Source organism: Petromyzon marinus, chromosome 35 (assembly GCF_048934315.1).
Source record: "Petromyzon marinus isolate PM22_M1 ecotype Great Lakes invasive population chromosome 35, UKy_Petmar_22M1.pri1.0, whole genome shotgun sequence".
NCBI lineage: Eukaryota > Metazoa > Chordata > Hyperoartia > Petromyzontiformes > Petromyzontidae > Petromyzon > Petromyzon marinus.
The window spans coordinates 9,835,529-9,850,447 of record NC_133701.1 but is presented as its reverse complement, the minus strand read 5'-3'; the positions used below and the strand labels follow the sequence as shown (position 1 = coordinate 9,850,447).

At 46.9% G+C, this 14,919-nt stretch overlaps 1 protein-coding gene across 1 annotated transcript in view; it reads left to right on the top strand.

The window, feature by feature from the left end:
* TRABD2B (TraB domain containing 2B) overlaps positions 1 to 11,655 on the top strand; it is a 66,967-nt gene extending 55,312 nt beyond the window's left edge. The window contains exons 7-8 of the mRNA XM_032966245.2: positions 4,565 to 4,762; positions 5,165 to 11,655. Of these exons, the coding sequence (XP_032822136.1) occupies positions 4,565 to 4,762; positions 5,165 to 5,414 (448 nt within the window). The 3' untranslated portion in view covers positions 5,415 to 11,655. The remainder of the gene's footprint in view (positions 1 to 4,564; positions 4,763 to 5,164) is intronic.
* Positions 11,656 to 14,919: the final 3,264 nt, after the last annotated feature.

Genomic DNA, 14,919 nt, shown 5'->3' with positions numbered 1-14,919 from the left:
CCTACTCAGACTGAGTTCCTACTCAGTCTGAGTTCCTGATTGAGTTCCTATTCAGACTGAGTTCCTGATTGAGTTCCTACTCAGACTGAGTTCCTACTCAGACTGAGTTCCTGATTGAGTTCCTACTCAGTCTGAGTTCCTGATTGAGTTCCTACTCAGTCTGAGTTCCTGATTGAGTTCCTACGCAGACTGAGTTCCTACTCAGTCTGAGTTCCTGATTGAGTTCCTACTCAGACTGAGTTCCTGATTGAGTTCCTACTCAGACTGAGTTCCTGATTGAGTTCCTACTCAGACTGAGTTCCTGATTGAGTTCCTACTCAGACTGAGTTCCTGATTGAGTTCCTACTCAGACTGAGTTCCTACTCAGTCTGAGTTCCTGATTGAGTTCCTACTCAGTCTGAGTTCCTGATTGAGTTCCTACTCAGTCTGAGTTCCTGATTGAGTTCCTACTCAGACTGAGTTCCTACTCAGTCTGAGTTCCTGATTGAGTTCCTACTCAGACTGAGTTCCTACTCAGTCTGAGTAGGAACTGAGTTCCTACTCAGTCTGAGTTCCTGATTTAGTTCCTACTCAGACTGAGTTCCTACTCAGTCTGAGTTCCTACTCAGACTGAGTTCCTGATTGAGTTCCTACTCAGTCTGAGTTCCTGATTAAGTTCCTACTCAGACTGAGTTCCTACACAGACTGAGTTCCTGATTGAGTTCCTACTCAGTCTGAGTTCCTGATTGAGTTCCTACTCAGACTGAGTTCCTACTCAATCTGAGTTCCTGATTGAGTTCCTACTCAGACTGAGTTCCTACTCAGTCTGAGTTCCTGATTGAGTTCCTACTCAGACTGAGTTCCTACTCAGTCTGAGTTCCTGACTGAGTTCCTACTGAGACTGAGTTCCTACTCAGTCTGAGTTGCTGATTGAGTTCCTACTCATACCGAGTTCCTCCTCACACTGAGTTCCTACTCAGACTCAGCTATGCGCTTCTAAGTCTAGATTGAAAACTCATTTCGTTAGAACTGCTTTGTTAGTGTTTAGTTTGCTGTCTTTCCCACGCACCTTATATCAGCACGGCTGGCTACGTACGGTGCGAAAGAAGTTCAACACACGTACGTACATCCACTGGATATTCATAGCACCGGGCGTTAACCACCGCACAACGAATGATGTCAGCCACAGCTGGGAATGAAACTCGGGTGGCCGAGTTCGTAACGCGCGCGCGCTCCCACTGTGCAACCACTGTCAAACGCGTGCACGCGCACACACACAAAGACAAAATACAAAGATCCCCGTGTAGCCTTAACAGACTGTAGGGGCAAGTGCTGTTAGCGAGCACCTACGCAGGCCGGCACGGCACACGAGGGAGTGGGTGGCCAACACCACGCCCGGCCGCCTTTGTCTCCCCAGTGGCGATGTTTACACATCGCACCAGGTACTCATTTGAGGCTGAGTCGACCTAGGGGAGGCCCAGGACCGGTTCAAATAATCGTCACTGGCGTTGGCCGTGAGCGGGAATCGAACTCCGGTCGCCGGGTTCGTTGCGCGGCGCGCTAACCGCTGCACCACCGCTCCCCACAACACGCACAGACACACACACAGGCAGAGACGCACACTCTTCTCTCAAAAACTCAACGCCCACTCCACCACCCTACCCCAGTGAGATCCTCTGCAAATAGACTTGTCCCAAATTGGAATGATGGGGTCCCATTGCTGAGCGCAGGCCGGTGGAGTGCTGGGCGCCGAGCCGCTGTTGCCTAGCGAAGTGCCTCTCGAATGGCTTTTGTACAACGACACCCACGGCTGTGTACGCGACCTTTCTTGTGTACTCCGAGCACACTATTTGCTGCTGTTACGGCAGCGAGATGTTGACTACCTCGCTTGCTATACAGGAGGTCATGGGTTCGATCCCGACCCTGGCGCCTGGTGTATGTTTGGAGTCAGCGTGCTCTCGCTCTCTCCCCCGTGGTCTCGTGGATTTTCGTCCGGGTCCTCCGGTTTCTCCCTCCGTATTTAGAATGAACATCACGCGTGTTTGACTGCTGTGCATTTACACGTGATAAGCCACTTCGTAGAGCTGTGATGTGTGACCAGGTGGCTCCTGAAACAGAGCTATACACCTCAGTGGGCCCTAACCTGGTAACATAACAAAATAGTTTCGTTTTATCATGGGACCGGTTTTTTTGTTGCCAGTATCAAAGTATGAAAAATAAAAATAGATTTTACCCTTTCCGCGCAATTAAACAGGTGTTCAAATGTTCACACACCCAATTGATGCCTTTTGCAAGGAATCAAGTCCGCATTAACCGCCCATGCTTGTGGTGAACACGCAAACAAGCACGCTCTGGTATTAGATGTCATTGTCTTTGAAACCGACTGGCCTACACCAGAGACAGCCTTCTTTATAGGGCCTAGTCTCACCGTGTCAGACCAGAGAACGCCAAAAGGCCAACAATACAAAGACAATTCAGACAAAGACAGAGCACGTGTCGATACGTGCACTGTCTACTTGGCGTTTGAACTTCTTAACGCCTGTTTTATTCGCTGAAATGGTAAAAACCACGATTTTTATTTTCCACAGTTTCGTTACGTTGGCAGTGCTGCACGAACACGGATCACGAAACAAACTCAACGCGGTCGTCAGGAGCCCCGTGGGCTTAAAAAAAAAAAATTGGTGAAAAGCAATCTTTTCAAAGCGCACACTTTTATTTGCACTCTAAAGCGGAAAATAAATTACTCTGACCCCACATGTAAGCACATTTGATGTGCTGATTAAAAGCGGGTGGCGTCCTCTCGATGTGTTTCATTTTCTTCGTGCAAGCCACAGGCAGTGCGATTGTGGTCATGCAACTCAAAACTCTGGAAGCGTGGAGCCAAACCCACTGTTGGCCTGCGCTCCATCAACGAAGGAGGAGGAACAGCGGACACGAACTCTTCTCTCTCTCTGTCTGCGGAAGCCCTCTCGTCGTGGCCAACAGCAGCAGCAGACCTCCACGTCGGGCTTCGTGCTCCCGAATGTATCGCCGTGGGAAAATCACGGAATCGTTTTCTGAATCGTGCAATAGCTGTGCTGTGATGCCCTCTGGTGAGAAAGCGATGAATTGTTTATATCTATAGACGGCTGGTATGCAGTAGGCCGGAGTGCGATATCGACTCTCAACACCTCTGTCGAATATCTCAGCTTATGGCTCGCTCTCCAAATATACTATTTTATTTTCTGGCTATGGTATATGGTTGTGTGTGGTTTTTTTTCATTTGATTGAAAATTAACCGCGACGTTTTGTGTATTAGACGCATACTGTAGTCTCGAGGCAAATTTTGAAGAGGGCCTTGATTTTGGATACCTCTGCCAGACCGTGCGTATCTGCCTCCTTGTATTTGTGTGTCTGCTTGTCTGTCTGGCTATGGTTATGTCCACTTGATTTCCTTCCTGGGTCACTGCCTAGCTGTCCGGATATTTAACACGTAAGCTTTCGCGACCAATATTATCCATAAAGGAGGTGTTTTGGGGTTGGATCGTGTAAATATAAAAATGTGTCGTTAAACCCGCCGCCACCCGACACAGCCAATTAGTCAGGTTTGTCACGTAAACAGAACGTAGCCAATTCGTTACTAGTTCAGCACACTGGTGTGTTGGAGAGTAAACCCACAACATTTACAATTTGAATACGACGTTTCACCAGTAATTACAACCAGCTTGATCAGGCGGACAGGCAGAGTTGTGGAGAAATACTCCTGCCGACCAATGTATTATTGACTTTTTTTAAAATTTCCATTTCTTTATAGGTATACGTCTTTGATCAGGTAAGGCCCACTTAGCTACGTAGCTCTTTTTCAGAAGCAACCTGGCCACAAGTGACAGCTAATCGAAGTTGATCATCATCGCTTGGACATGTATAGCAGCGGCCAAATGCTCGCATCGCGTGCTGATTCTAAATGCGGAGGGAAAAAACTGGAGGATCCGGAGAAAACTCCACGCGACCACGGGGAGAGAAAAACGCAAACTCCAAATATACAGCAGCAGCAGGCGTCAGGGCCGGGATCGAACTCACGACCTCCTGTATGCCAGGCGAAGTAGTTAACATCTCCTAGCCACCGTGGGCTCCCTTATCTCCCTGTATGCCTGTCACCCTGTGTAGGGCGGTCTGGGACTGTTGTTGTTGTTTTGCTGCCTTGCCCAAGCTTGCATTTGGTGTTGACAAATCATCAGGTATATATGTACTTGTGGAATTTGTACTTCTAGACTTTATTTATGTGTATTTAATTTATAGCGACTTCATTCACCTTTTCTCTCGCTTCATCTTGCATCGGTTTTTTTGTATTGTTTGTTGATGCAACTCGCCGGCCCGCTTCCCCTACTGGACACCTGTGGAAAACAGCTTCACAGCTCATCGGATTCCTCTACAGTCTAAAATAAATATTCTGATGTTTATTCCACTCCCTTTCTGCCTCTCTGCCTGCGTTCTTCTGTACCTGCCCGTTCAACTCTCTGCGTGTGTTTGTCTGCCTCTATAAATCTCCCTCCCTCCGTGCGTCTGCGCGTGCGCCCGTTTGTCTGTGCGTCTGTCCGTCACGCAGTCTCAACTTCACCCTGGTGACTCCAGTCCCCGACGGAGCCGGAGATCCCAGGAAAACGCAGCCCAGGACCACGGACCGCATGTCCAGCCAGCGCCACATGGGAGAGGCGCTCGCTAACTGGGCTGACGTCAGAGCCGGAGAACGTGCCTCCAGCAAGCACAGGAAGTTCAGCGACCTGTGGGTCAAATTCCAGGGCAGGTACGTACGTACGTGTGCACGTTGAGCTTTTTTCTCTAACCGCACGTAGCCAACCGTGCTAATTGGAGGTGCGGGATTAAGCACAACCGAGTAAACAACAAAACTTAAGTTCCAAAGAACAGGTGAATCAAGTTCTAAAGCACTTCGTTTCAGATCTAAGATTATTTAAAAGTGCACAGCTGCAGTGGCCTCCTATTATCGGAAGAGCGTTCCAGACGGCCGCAGAAACCTTGTCTGCACGTGCGCGCGGCGCGGTGGCCGTCTTTGTTCGACGGCGAGCAGCCCAAAGGCGTCAGGGCAGCACGTCCGAAGGCGACCGCCCGGCACAGTGCCGGGAAGCGCTGTGCGATGCCTTCGTCACCCCCCGCCTGCCACTCCCCACCCACGGCTCGTCCGCTTTAGCGACGGCGTCACGACGCCAGCGGCCGCTCAGCGACAGACGGCGAACGCCACGGCGGAGGAGGTGGTGGAGGAGGAGGAGGTGGAGGAGGAGCAGTCAACACAGCCGCCACCACCGACGAGGAGGAAGATCTCCGCACCCTCTACCGCGGCGACGACGGCGACGACGGCGACGCCGACAACATCGGGGGGTCCGAGCCGAGGGCCTCCCCGGCTGCTGTGGCCGGCACTGCTCCTGTGGTTCCTCCACTGAGATTATTTAGATTACTATCCCCCCCCGCCCCCACCCGGCTGTAAATGCCCAGGTATCAAAATACAATAGGTTTGACCCCTTTCTGGCACTAAAACAGGCGTATCTCTTACTCTTGCGGGTTTTTTGTTCCTGTTTCCCGGCTCTCTGACATTGACATTCTAATCTTCTCATTGGCACAGCCCCCGGTTGCTGGAGCCGTCTGACATTGACATGCTAATCTCTCACATTGACATTAACGTACAATTTCCTTCTCCAGCTCCCCCCACTTACCCTTGGGTTGGGGCCACCAGAAGCCTCTATGTAACCTCTTGTTGTTGCAGCAGCTCTTTCTCCTACGTCAGCAGTTCTCCTGCTGTGTTTGTCTCACCTGATGACGGTCGCCTGTGTTGCGATCGAAACGTCACGTGATCTATTAATTTTATATCTGCGTGACTTTACCAAAGGAACCACAGAGTATGGGTGTTAAGATGTTAAAACACCAAACAGAATCCTTTTTCAAAGAATCCTGTCTGCATTAACCACATGTACTTGTGGGGAAGATGCAAACGCAAAAACATGCTCTGCTAGTACCTGGCAGTGTCTTTGAAACTGATTTCTCCACAACGGAAACAGTTTTCTTTTGAGCCTCGTCGCAAAGTGTTAGACCAGAACGCTAAAAGGCGAACCGCACAAAGACAATGCGATATCAGCAGTGGCGGAGCCGGGATTTTCAGGTAGGGGGGGCAACCCCTCCAGCAATGACAAATGATAGAGGAGTTGTTAGTAAGTAAGGACTTGTCCCTTGATTTTTATTCGAGGCGTTGTGTGATCGGCATCGCGCTCGCTGAAGGTGAATGCCTTCTGGGAAGTCGTGTACTGTATACGCAACTGCGCACAAATCTGTGAGTCACTTGTAACCGCTTTGCCGTTACTTATTGCCAATTATGAGCTCGGACTATTGTCCTATCATCTCATAGAGTTCCTGTCACGTAATAATAATAATATGCCACACAGTGGCAGTGGGGGTCGCAAAATGCCGATTTATTACTAAAAAACCTCAATTATCCGATCGAAATCCATAATTTCGATCGGATCATTTGGGGGTTACGTGCCCCCCCCCCAACCCACCCCACTGGCTTGGCCCCGCCACTGAATTTCAGGGCATTTATATCTCGGGGTGAGCAGCTACAATATGGGAACTTTATTGGCAGTATACAAAAAACAACAATAGGTTTTACCCTTTCTGCCAATAAAACCGGTGTTAAGATGTTTAAACACCAAACAGAATCCATTTTCAAGGAATCCTGTCTGCAAATATAACAGTAGGGTAAAAACCTATTGTTATATTTTGCTACTGGCAAGAAAGGTCCTATATCGTAGCTGCTCACACCGAACTATAAATACCCTGATAGTGGCATTGTCTTTGTGCTGTTGGTCTTTTGGTGTTCTCCGGTCGAACACACTGAGACGAGGCTCAAATTGAAAGCTGTCTCTGGTGTGGACCAATCAGTTTCAAAGACAATGCATCATATTTTCAGAGGGTGTTTTTGTGTTTGCATGTTCACCACAAGTACGTGTGGTTAATGCAGATAGGATTGTTTGAAAAAGGATTCTGTTTGGTGTTTTAACATCTTTCCACCTGCTTTTTTGGCAGAAAGGGTAAAATCGTCTTCTTATAAATGTCCACGTGATGATCAGACACTTTGTGGAGCTTTCATTTGTGGCCAGGTCGCTTATGAACAACAAGTTAATAGCTCGGTTGGCTTTACCTGGTAACATGACTTCTCCGTCGACTGGAACCCAGCTGCTGGGGTTCAAAAGCAGCCTCAAGAACTTTCCACCTTCTCGCCAGGCTATAACTGCATTGATGTTTGTACGAAGCGATTGCGATACACCGTTTCTGAAGAAGCTCCAGCCACGTGGGAGCAAAGCGTCGGACATCGTACCAAACAAGCCCATAAAACACATCGGGGAAATGACGGTGGTGATGCCGATGACCCGAATCGTCTGGACGAATGGTCCCGATCCAGTCGGATGTTGCGGGTTGAGCCTGGACAACGCTTGGATGGGTGACCACCGGGCACGTGCCTGTAGTTTGATAGAAGGGCTTACGGCAGGTGTCACGTTGTGAACAGCAGAGGGCAGTTGCAGCAGAAACCCCGTGCCATTCACGAGTAACTCATCTAGCAGTGGATTCACAAAACTGGTTGTACATATGAAGGGGGAATACAAAAAAAGGGTAAAATTGTGGCCCTGCAATTGGTCACTCAGGCGACTGCTGGCGGAAGGACCTCCACTAGAGGGAGCTCTTAGAGAGGGTATGTGGCCTACTCCTCCACGCTGCTCCATATGTATTGGAGAGAAATGAGAGTACCCATGCTTTACCCCACCCCGATCAGCTCACTGTGGTGAACCCATCGATACTGCTGAGTGGACAGAGGTGGGAGGCAGGGGGATTTAAGAAACTTGCCCCATTGTTAAGAAACTTGGCCTATTGTGATGTAAGAAACTTGCCCCATTGTTAAGAAACCTGGCCTATTGTGAAGTAAGAAACTTGCCCCATTGTTAAGAACATTGTCTTATTGTGATGTAAGAAACTTGCCCCATTGTTAAGAAACTTGACCTATTGTGATGTAAGAAACTTGCCCCATTGTTAAGAAACGTGGCCTATTGTGATGTAAGAAACTTGCCCAATTGTTAAGAAACTTGGCCTAATGTGATGTAAGAAACTGGCCCCATTGTTAAGAAATCTGACCTATTGTGATGTAAGAAACTTGCCCCATTGTTAAGAAACTTGGCCTATTGTGATGTAAGAAACTTGCCCCATTGTTAAGAAACCTGGCCTATTGTGATGTAAGAAACTTGCCCCATTGTTAATAACCTTGTCTTATTGTGATGCAAGAAACTGGCCCCATTGTTAAGAAACTTGGCCTGTTATGATGTAAGAAACTTGCCCCATTGTTAAGAAACTTGGCCTATTGTGATGTAAGAAACTTGCCCCATTGTTAAGAACATCGTCTTATTGTGATGCAAGAAACTGCCCCCATTGTTAAGAAACTTGGCCTATTGTGATGTAAGAAACGTGCCCTATTGTTAAGAAACTTGGCCTATTGTGACGTAAGAAACTTGCCTCATTGTTAAGAGCCTCGTCTTATTGTGATGTAAGAAACGTGCCCCATTGTTAAGAAACTTGACCTATTGTGATGTAAGAAACTTGCCCCATTGTTAAGAAACTTGGCCTATTGTGATGTAAGAAACTGGCCCCATTGTTAAGAAACTTGGCCTAATGTGACGTAAGAAACTGGCCCCATTGTTAAGAAATCTGACCTATTGTGATGTAAGAAACTTGCCCCATTGTTAAGAAACTTGGCCTATTGTGATGTAAGAAACTTGCCCCATTGTTAAGAAACCTGGCCTATTGTGATGTAAGAAACTTGCCCCATTGTTAAGAACATTGTCTTATTGTGATGTAAGAAACTTGCCCCATTGTTAAGAAACTTGACCTATTGTGATGTAAGAAACTGGCCCCATTGTTAAGAAACGTGGCCTATTGTGATGTAAGAAACTTGCCCCATTGTTAAAAAACTTGGCCTATTGTGATGTAAGAAACTGGCCCCATTGTTAAGAACATTGTCTTATTGTGATGTAAGAAACTTGCCCCATTGTTAAGAAACTTAACCTATTGTGATGTAAGAAACTTGCCCACTTGTTAAGAAACTTGGCCTATTGTGATGTAAGATACTTGCTCCATTGTTAAGAAACTTGTCTTATTGTGATGTAAGAAACTGGCCCCATTGTTAAGAACCTTGTCTTATTGTGATGTAAGAAACTTGCCCCATTGTTAAAAAACTTGGCCTATTGTGATGTAAGAAACTTGCCCCATTGTTAAGAACATTGTCTTATTGTGATGCAGGAAACTGCTCCCATTGTTAAGAAACTTGGCCTAATGTGATGTAAGAAACTTGCCCCATTGTTAAGAAACTTGGTCTATTGTGATGTAAGAAACTTGCCCCATTGTTAAGAACCTTGTATTATTGTGATGTAAGAAACTTGCCCAATTGTTAAGAACCTTGGCTTATTGTGATGTAAAAAACTTTTCCCATTGTTAAGAAACTTGGTCTATTGTGATGTAAGAAACTTGCCCCATTCTTAAGAAACTTGGCCTATTATGATGTAAGAAACTGGCCCAATTGTTAAGAAACTTGGCCTATTGTGATGTAAGAAACTTGCCCCATTGTTAAGAAACTTGGCCTATTATGATGTAAGAAACTGGCCCGATTGTTAAGAACATTGTCTTATTGTGATGTAAGAAACTTGCCCAATTGTTAAGAACCTTGGCTTATTGTGATGTAAGATACTTGCCCCATTGTTAAGAAACTTGGCCTAATGTGATGTAAGAAACTTGCCCCATTGTTAAGAACCTTGTCTTATTGTGATGTAAGAAACTGGCCCCATTCTTAAAAAAACTTGGTCTATTGTGATGTAAGAAACTTGCCCATTGTTAAGAAACTTGGCCTATTGTGATGTAAAAAACTTTTCCCATTGTTAAGAAACTTGGTCTATTGTGATGTAAGAAACTTGCCCCATTGTTAAGAAACTTGGCCTATTGTGATGTAAGAAACTGGCCCCATTGTTAAGAAACTTGGCCTATTGTGATGTAAGAAACTTGCCCAATTGTTAAGAACCTTGTCTTATTGTGATGTAAGAAACTGGCCCCATTGTTAAGAAACTTGGCCTATTGTGATGTAAGAAACTGGCCCCATTGTTAAGAAACTTGGCCTATTGTGATGTAAGAAACTTGCCCAATTGTTAAGAAACTTGGCCTATTGTGATGTAAGAAACTGGCCCCATTGTTAAGAAACCTGGCCTATTGTGATGTTAGAAACTTGCCCCATTGTTAAGAAACTTGACCTATTGTGATGTAAGAAACTTGCCCCATTGTTAAGAAACTTGGCCTATTGTGATGTAAGAAACTGCCCCCATTGTTAAGAAACTTGGCCTATTGTGATGTAAGAAACTTGCCCCATTGTTAAGAAACCTGGCCTAGTGTGATATAAGAAACTTGCCCCATTGTTAAGAGCCTCATCTTATTGTGATGTAAGAAACTGGCCCCATTGTTAAGAAACTTGGCCTAATGTGATGTAAGAAACTAGCCCCATTGTTAAGAAACTTGGCCTATTGTGATGTAAGAAACTTGCCCACTTGTTAAGAAATTTGGCCTAGTGTGATGTAAGAAACTTGCCCCATTGTTAAGAAACTTGTCTTATTGTGATGTAAGAAACTTGCCCCATTGTTAAAAAACTTGGCCTATTGTTACGTAAGAAACTGGCCCCATTGTTAAGAACCTTGTCTTATTGTGATGTAAGAAACTGGCCCCATTGTTAAGAACCTTGGCTTATTGGGATGTAAGAAACTGGCCCCATTGTTAAGAAACTTGGCCTATTGTGATGTAAGAAACTTGCCCCATTGTTAAGAAACTTGGTCTATTGTGATGTAAGAAACTTGCCCATTGTTAAGAAACTTGGCCTATTGTGATGTAAAAAAACTTTTCCCATTGTTAAGAACATTGTCTTATTGTGATGTAAGAAACTTGCCCCATTGTTAAGAAACTTGGCCTATTGTGATGTAAGAAACTTGCCCAATTGTTAAGAAACTTGGCCTATTGTGATGTAAGAAACTTGCCCCATTGTTAAGAAACCTGGCCTATTGTGATGTAAGAAACTGGCCCCATTGTTAAGAAACCTGGTCTATTGTGATGTAAGAAAATTGCCCCATTGTTAAGAAACTTGACCTATTGTGATGTAAGAAACTTGCCCATTGTTAAGAAACCTGGCCTATTGTGATGTTAGAAACTTGCCCCATTGTTAAGAAACTTGGCCTATTGTGATGTAAGAAACTTGCCCCATTGTTAAGAAACTTGGCCTATTGTGATGTAAGAAACTTGCCCCATTGTTAAGAAACATGGCCTATTGTGATGTAAGAAACTGGCCCCATTGTTAAAAAACTTGGCCTATTGTGATGTAAGAAACTGCCCCATTGTTAAGAACCTTGTCTTATTGTGATGTAAGAAACTTGTCCCATTGTTAAGAAACTTGGCCTATTGTGATGTAAGAAACATGCCCCATTGTTCTGACTGCCAAGCGGGGAGATCGAACTGGCGACCTCCGGATTGCGAGTCCAGTGGAGCTAAACACTTCACCTCCGTGGAAGCATCCCTCTGTACATGTACATTATAATAATAAGTATATATTTTAAAACAATATTTTGCAAATGTTTCTCACTGTTTATTTCTGGCAGGCGTGGTGGCTGGCTCACGCCTGTGATCCACGGTGGCCAGGAGATGTTAACTACCTCGCCTGGTATACAGGAGGTCGTGGGTTCGATCCTGACCCTGACGCCTGCTATATATTTGTAGTTTGTGTGTCCCTCTCCCCGTTGTGGCGTGAATTTCACTCCGGGTCCTCCGGGTTTTCCCTCCACATTTATAATCGACACGCGTTTAGAGTATTTGGCTGCTGTAAATTTCCACGTGATAAGCCACTTCGTTATCATTTGTGGCCAGGTCGCTTCTGAAAAGGAGCTATATAGCTCAGTGGGCCTTCCTTATCGGGTAAAATAAAATGAATGTTTCGATCCGGCTTGCTTTTGGGGTTAGAGTTGGTGGATTGCGAGACTCGCAGCTTGTTCGGCGGTCTGTCGGTGGCAGTACAACAAGTAGGTGCTGAACTATTTCAGAATTGGCAACTTTTCAGCTGCAGCGCACCACGTGAATGGGAGTCAATGGTGTAATGGATGGAAACAAAAAAAGGAATTTGCGGAGAGGGAAGAGAGCAAAGAAAGAATAATAAAGAAGAGGTATAAGATGGAAATGGGATGGAGGAACGGGAGCACAGGGGCCAGGAAAGTTGAGTAAACTGAACTATAAAAATAAACTTTTTTTTTTCACCAGGAAAGGCCCACTGAGATATATCTCCTTTTTTCAGAAGCGACCTGGCCACAAACGATAGCCCAACGAAGTGGCTTATCACGTGGAAATGTACAGCAGCCAAATACTCCGAGCGCGTGATGTCGATTCTCAATGCAGAGGGGAAAAAAACCGGAGGACCCGGAGAAAAATCCACGTGACCACGAGGAGAGAGACACGCAGACTCCAAATGCACAGCAGGCATCGGGGTCGGGATCGAACCCACGACCTCCTGTATACCAGGCGAAGTAGTTAACATGTCACCACCCAGTATCGGGTGGAAGAGGCCCTCGACAAAGCTACTTGCTACACGGAGCAGCGTGTGTTGTCACAGGGGGCAGGGGGAGATGGGAGGGAGGAGGGATTCAGAGTGGAGATGAGAGGAGGGGGTGGGGCTTCAGAGTGGGGATGCCCACACATAGAAGTCACGTGATTTAAGCGAATTTAGATCTGTAGTCAATAACGACAGTCTACAGCGCCATAACACGGTGAGCCATTACAGAGATGCGGACCGAACAACAATAAAAACATTGAACATCAGTCGTGAGTCCACTGCAGTGAGGAACTGCCGCCGAAGGGCTTGATGAGTCGTGACGAGTGGAAAGCTGGCAGCAGCCCTCACGCCCACAATGCCACGTGGAAGTTTATAGCAGCCAAACACTCTAAACGCGTGATGTTGATTCGAAATGAGGAGGGTAAAACTGGAGGAGCAGGGGAACAATCCACAGGACCACTGGGAGAGAGACACGCAAACTCCAAATATACAGCAGCAGCAGGCGTCAGGTTCGGGATTGAACCCACGACCTCCTGCACACCAGGCGAGGTAGTTAACATCTCATAGCCACCGTGGCGCCCCCTGTATGTATGTTGAACTTCTTTCGCCACCATGCGAAGCCGAACGTGCTAATCGGTAGGTGCTGGAAGGAACCATGGACACGTGTAAGGGCGGGGGGGGGGGGGGGTGTCCGTACGTCCACAGATTATGCACGCGTCTGTCCGTCACGCTCTGGATCTCACAAACGTGATGGAGGAAACAAAACCACGCACGCATTTGTGTCAAAGTTCCGCGAATATCCGTACGCGAATAAATAGGGTGACGTTGCCTTATTAATAAAAAAAAAATGAGCGCCGCGCTGCTGAAACAGGCAAACGTACTGTTTATTGGTCAATGTTCGCGTCAGCCCTCCCAACAATACCCCCCTGCGTTGAGACTCAGTTGGTACGGTCCCATTTCCAGCCCTCCCGAACCCGTGAGGATGTTTTACTTGACGTTGACGATGGCCTAGTCCGGTAACAAGGATGTTATAGTGACAATAACAACAACAACAATGACCCTCTCGAGCAGAGAGAACGGCTCTAGAGGCACCGTAGTGAACATGCCTCAACTCTACCCCCACCACCACCACCACCACCAAGTTCTGCGATCCCCTGGGAATATGTTTTGGTTTTGTTTCATTATACGCAAGCCGCTGCCCAATTGGGAGGAACGAGGGGACGCGCCCGAGAGAGACAGAGAGAGAGATACGTCCATCGCGGAGATGGAGCGTTAGAAATGTGGATGTTGTGCCGGAGCTATACGGATCGTTGGATAGTTTTTTTCCCGTCTTGGAGAGGCTTTCATCCAGCAGCGGATTGAGCACGGCTGATGATGAAGTGCTTGCGTGTTTTTTTTGTATTTCTGTGAGCACTGCAGTTTTCATCCAAGGGCAAAAACAAATCGAAGTAAACATTTAGCCAATTTTGTCAGTCCAGAAACTTCATTTTAATCGTATTCACAATACCCTACTTGCTGTACTGCCTCATACAAGCTGCCACGTTAGCCCTGCAGGCGGAAGCCTCATGCGCGCCCCATCTCTGTGTTACCCATCAACGCACCCGTTTGAATGTCTTCACTATGGGTGTGCATCGCATTTGTAAGAGATATATAGTTGTGTGACTGTGGTGTGTGTTTGTTTGTGGAGCGGTAGCGTAGCGGTTAGCGCGCTGCGGTAAGAACCCGGAGTCTCGAGCTCGATTCCCGATCACGGTCCAGCACCAGTGACGATTATCTGAAGCGGTCCTGGGCCTCCTCTAGGTCGACTCAGACTTAAACGAGTAAAACGGTGTGTAAACATCGCCACTGGGGAGACAAAGGCGGCCGAGCGTGGGGTAGGCCACCCACCCCCTCGTGTGCCGTTCCGGCCTTCACAGGTGCTCGCTAACAGCACTTGCCCCAACAGTCTGCTTAGGCTATACGGGGGATCTTTGTCTTTGTGCAACTCTCGTGTGGGGAGTGGTGGCGCGGCGGTTAGCCTTTGAACCGGTCCTGGGCCTCCTCTAGGTCGACTTAGCCTGAAATGAGTACTTGGTGCGGAGTGTAGTTAAACATCGGTGAGACAAAGGCGGCCGGGCGTGGTTCTGGTCACCCACGCCACCCCCTTCATAGGTGCTCGCAAACAACACTTGCCCTGACGGTCCGTTGATGGCTATGCGGGAAATCTTTGTCTTACTTTATGCGTGTATCTACGAGAGCGAGTCCGTGTGAAAAAAAAACAGCCGCATCTGAAGTTTTACATTGGAGGC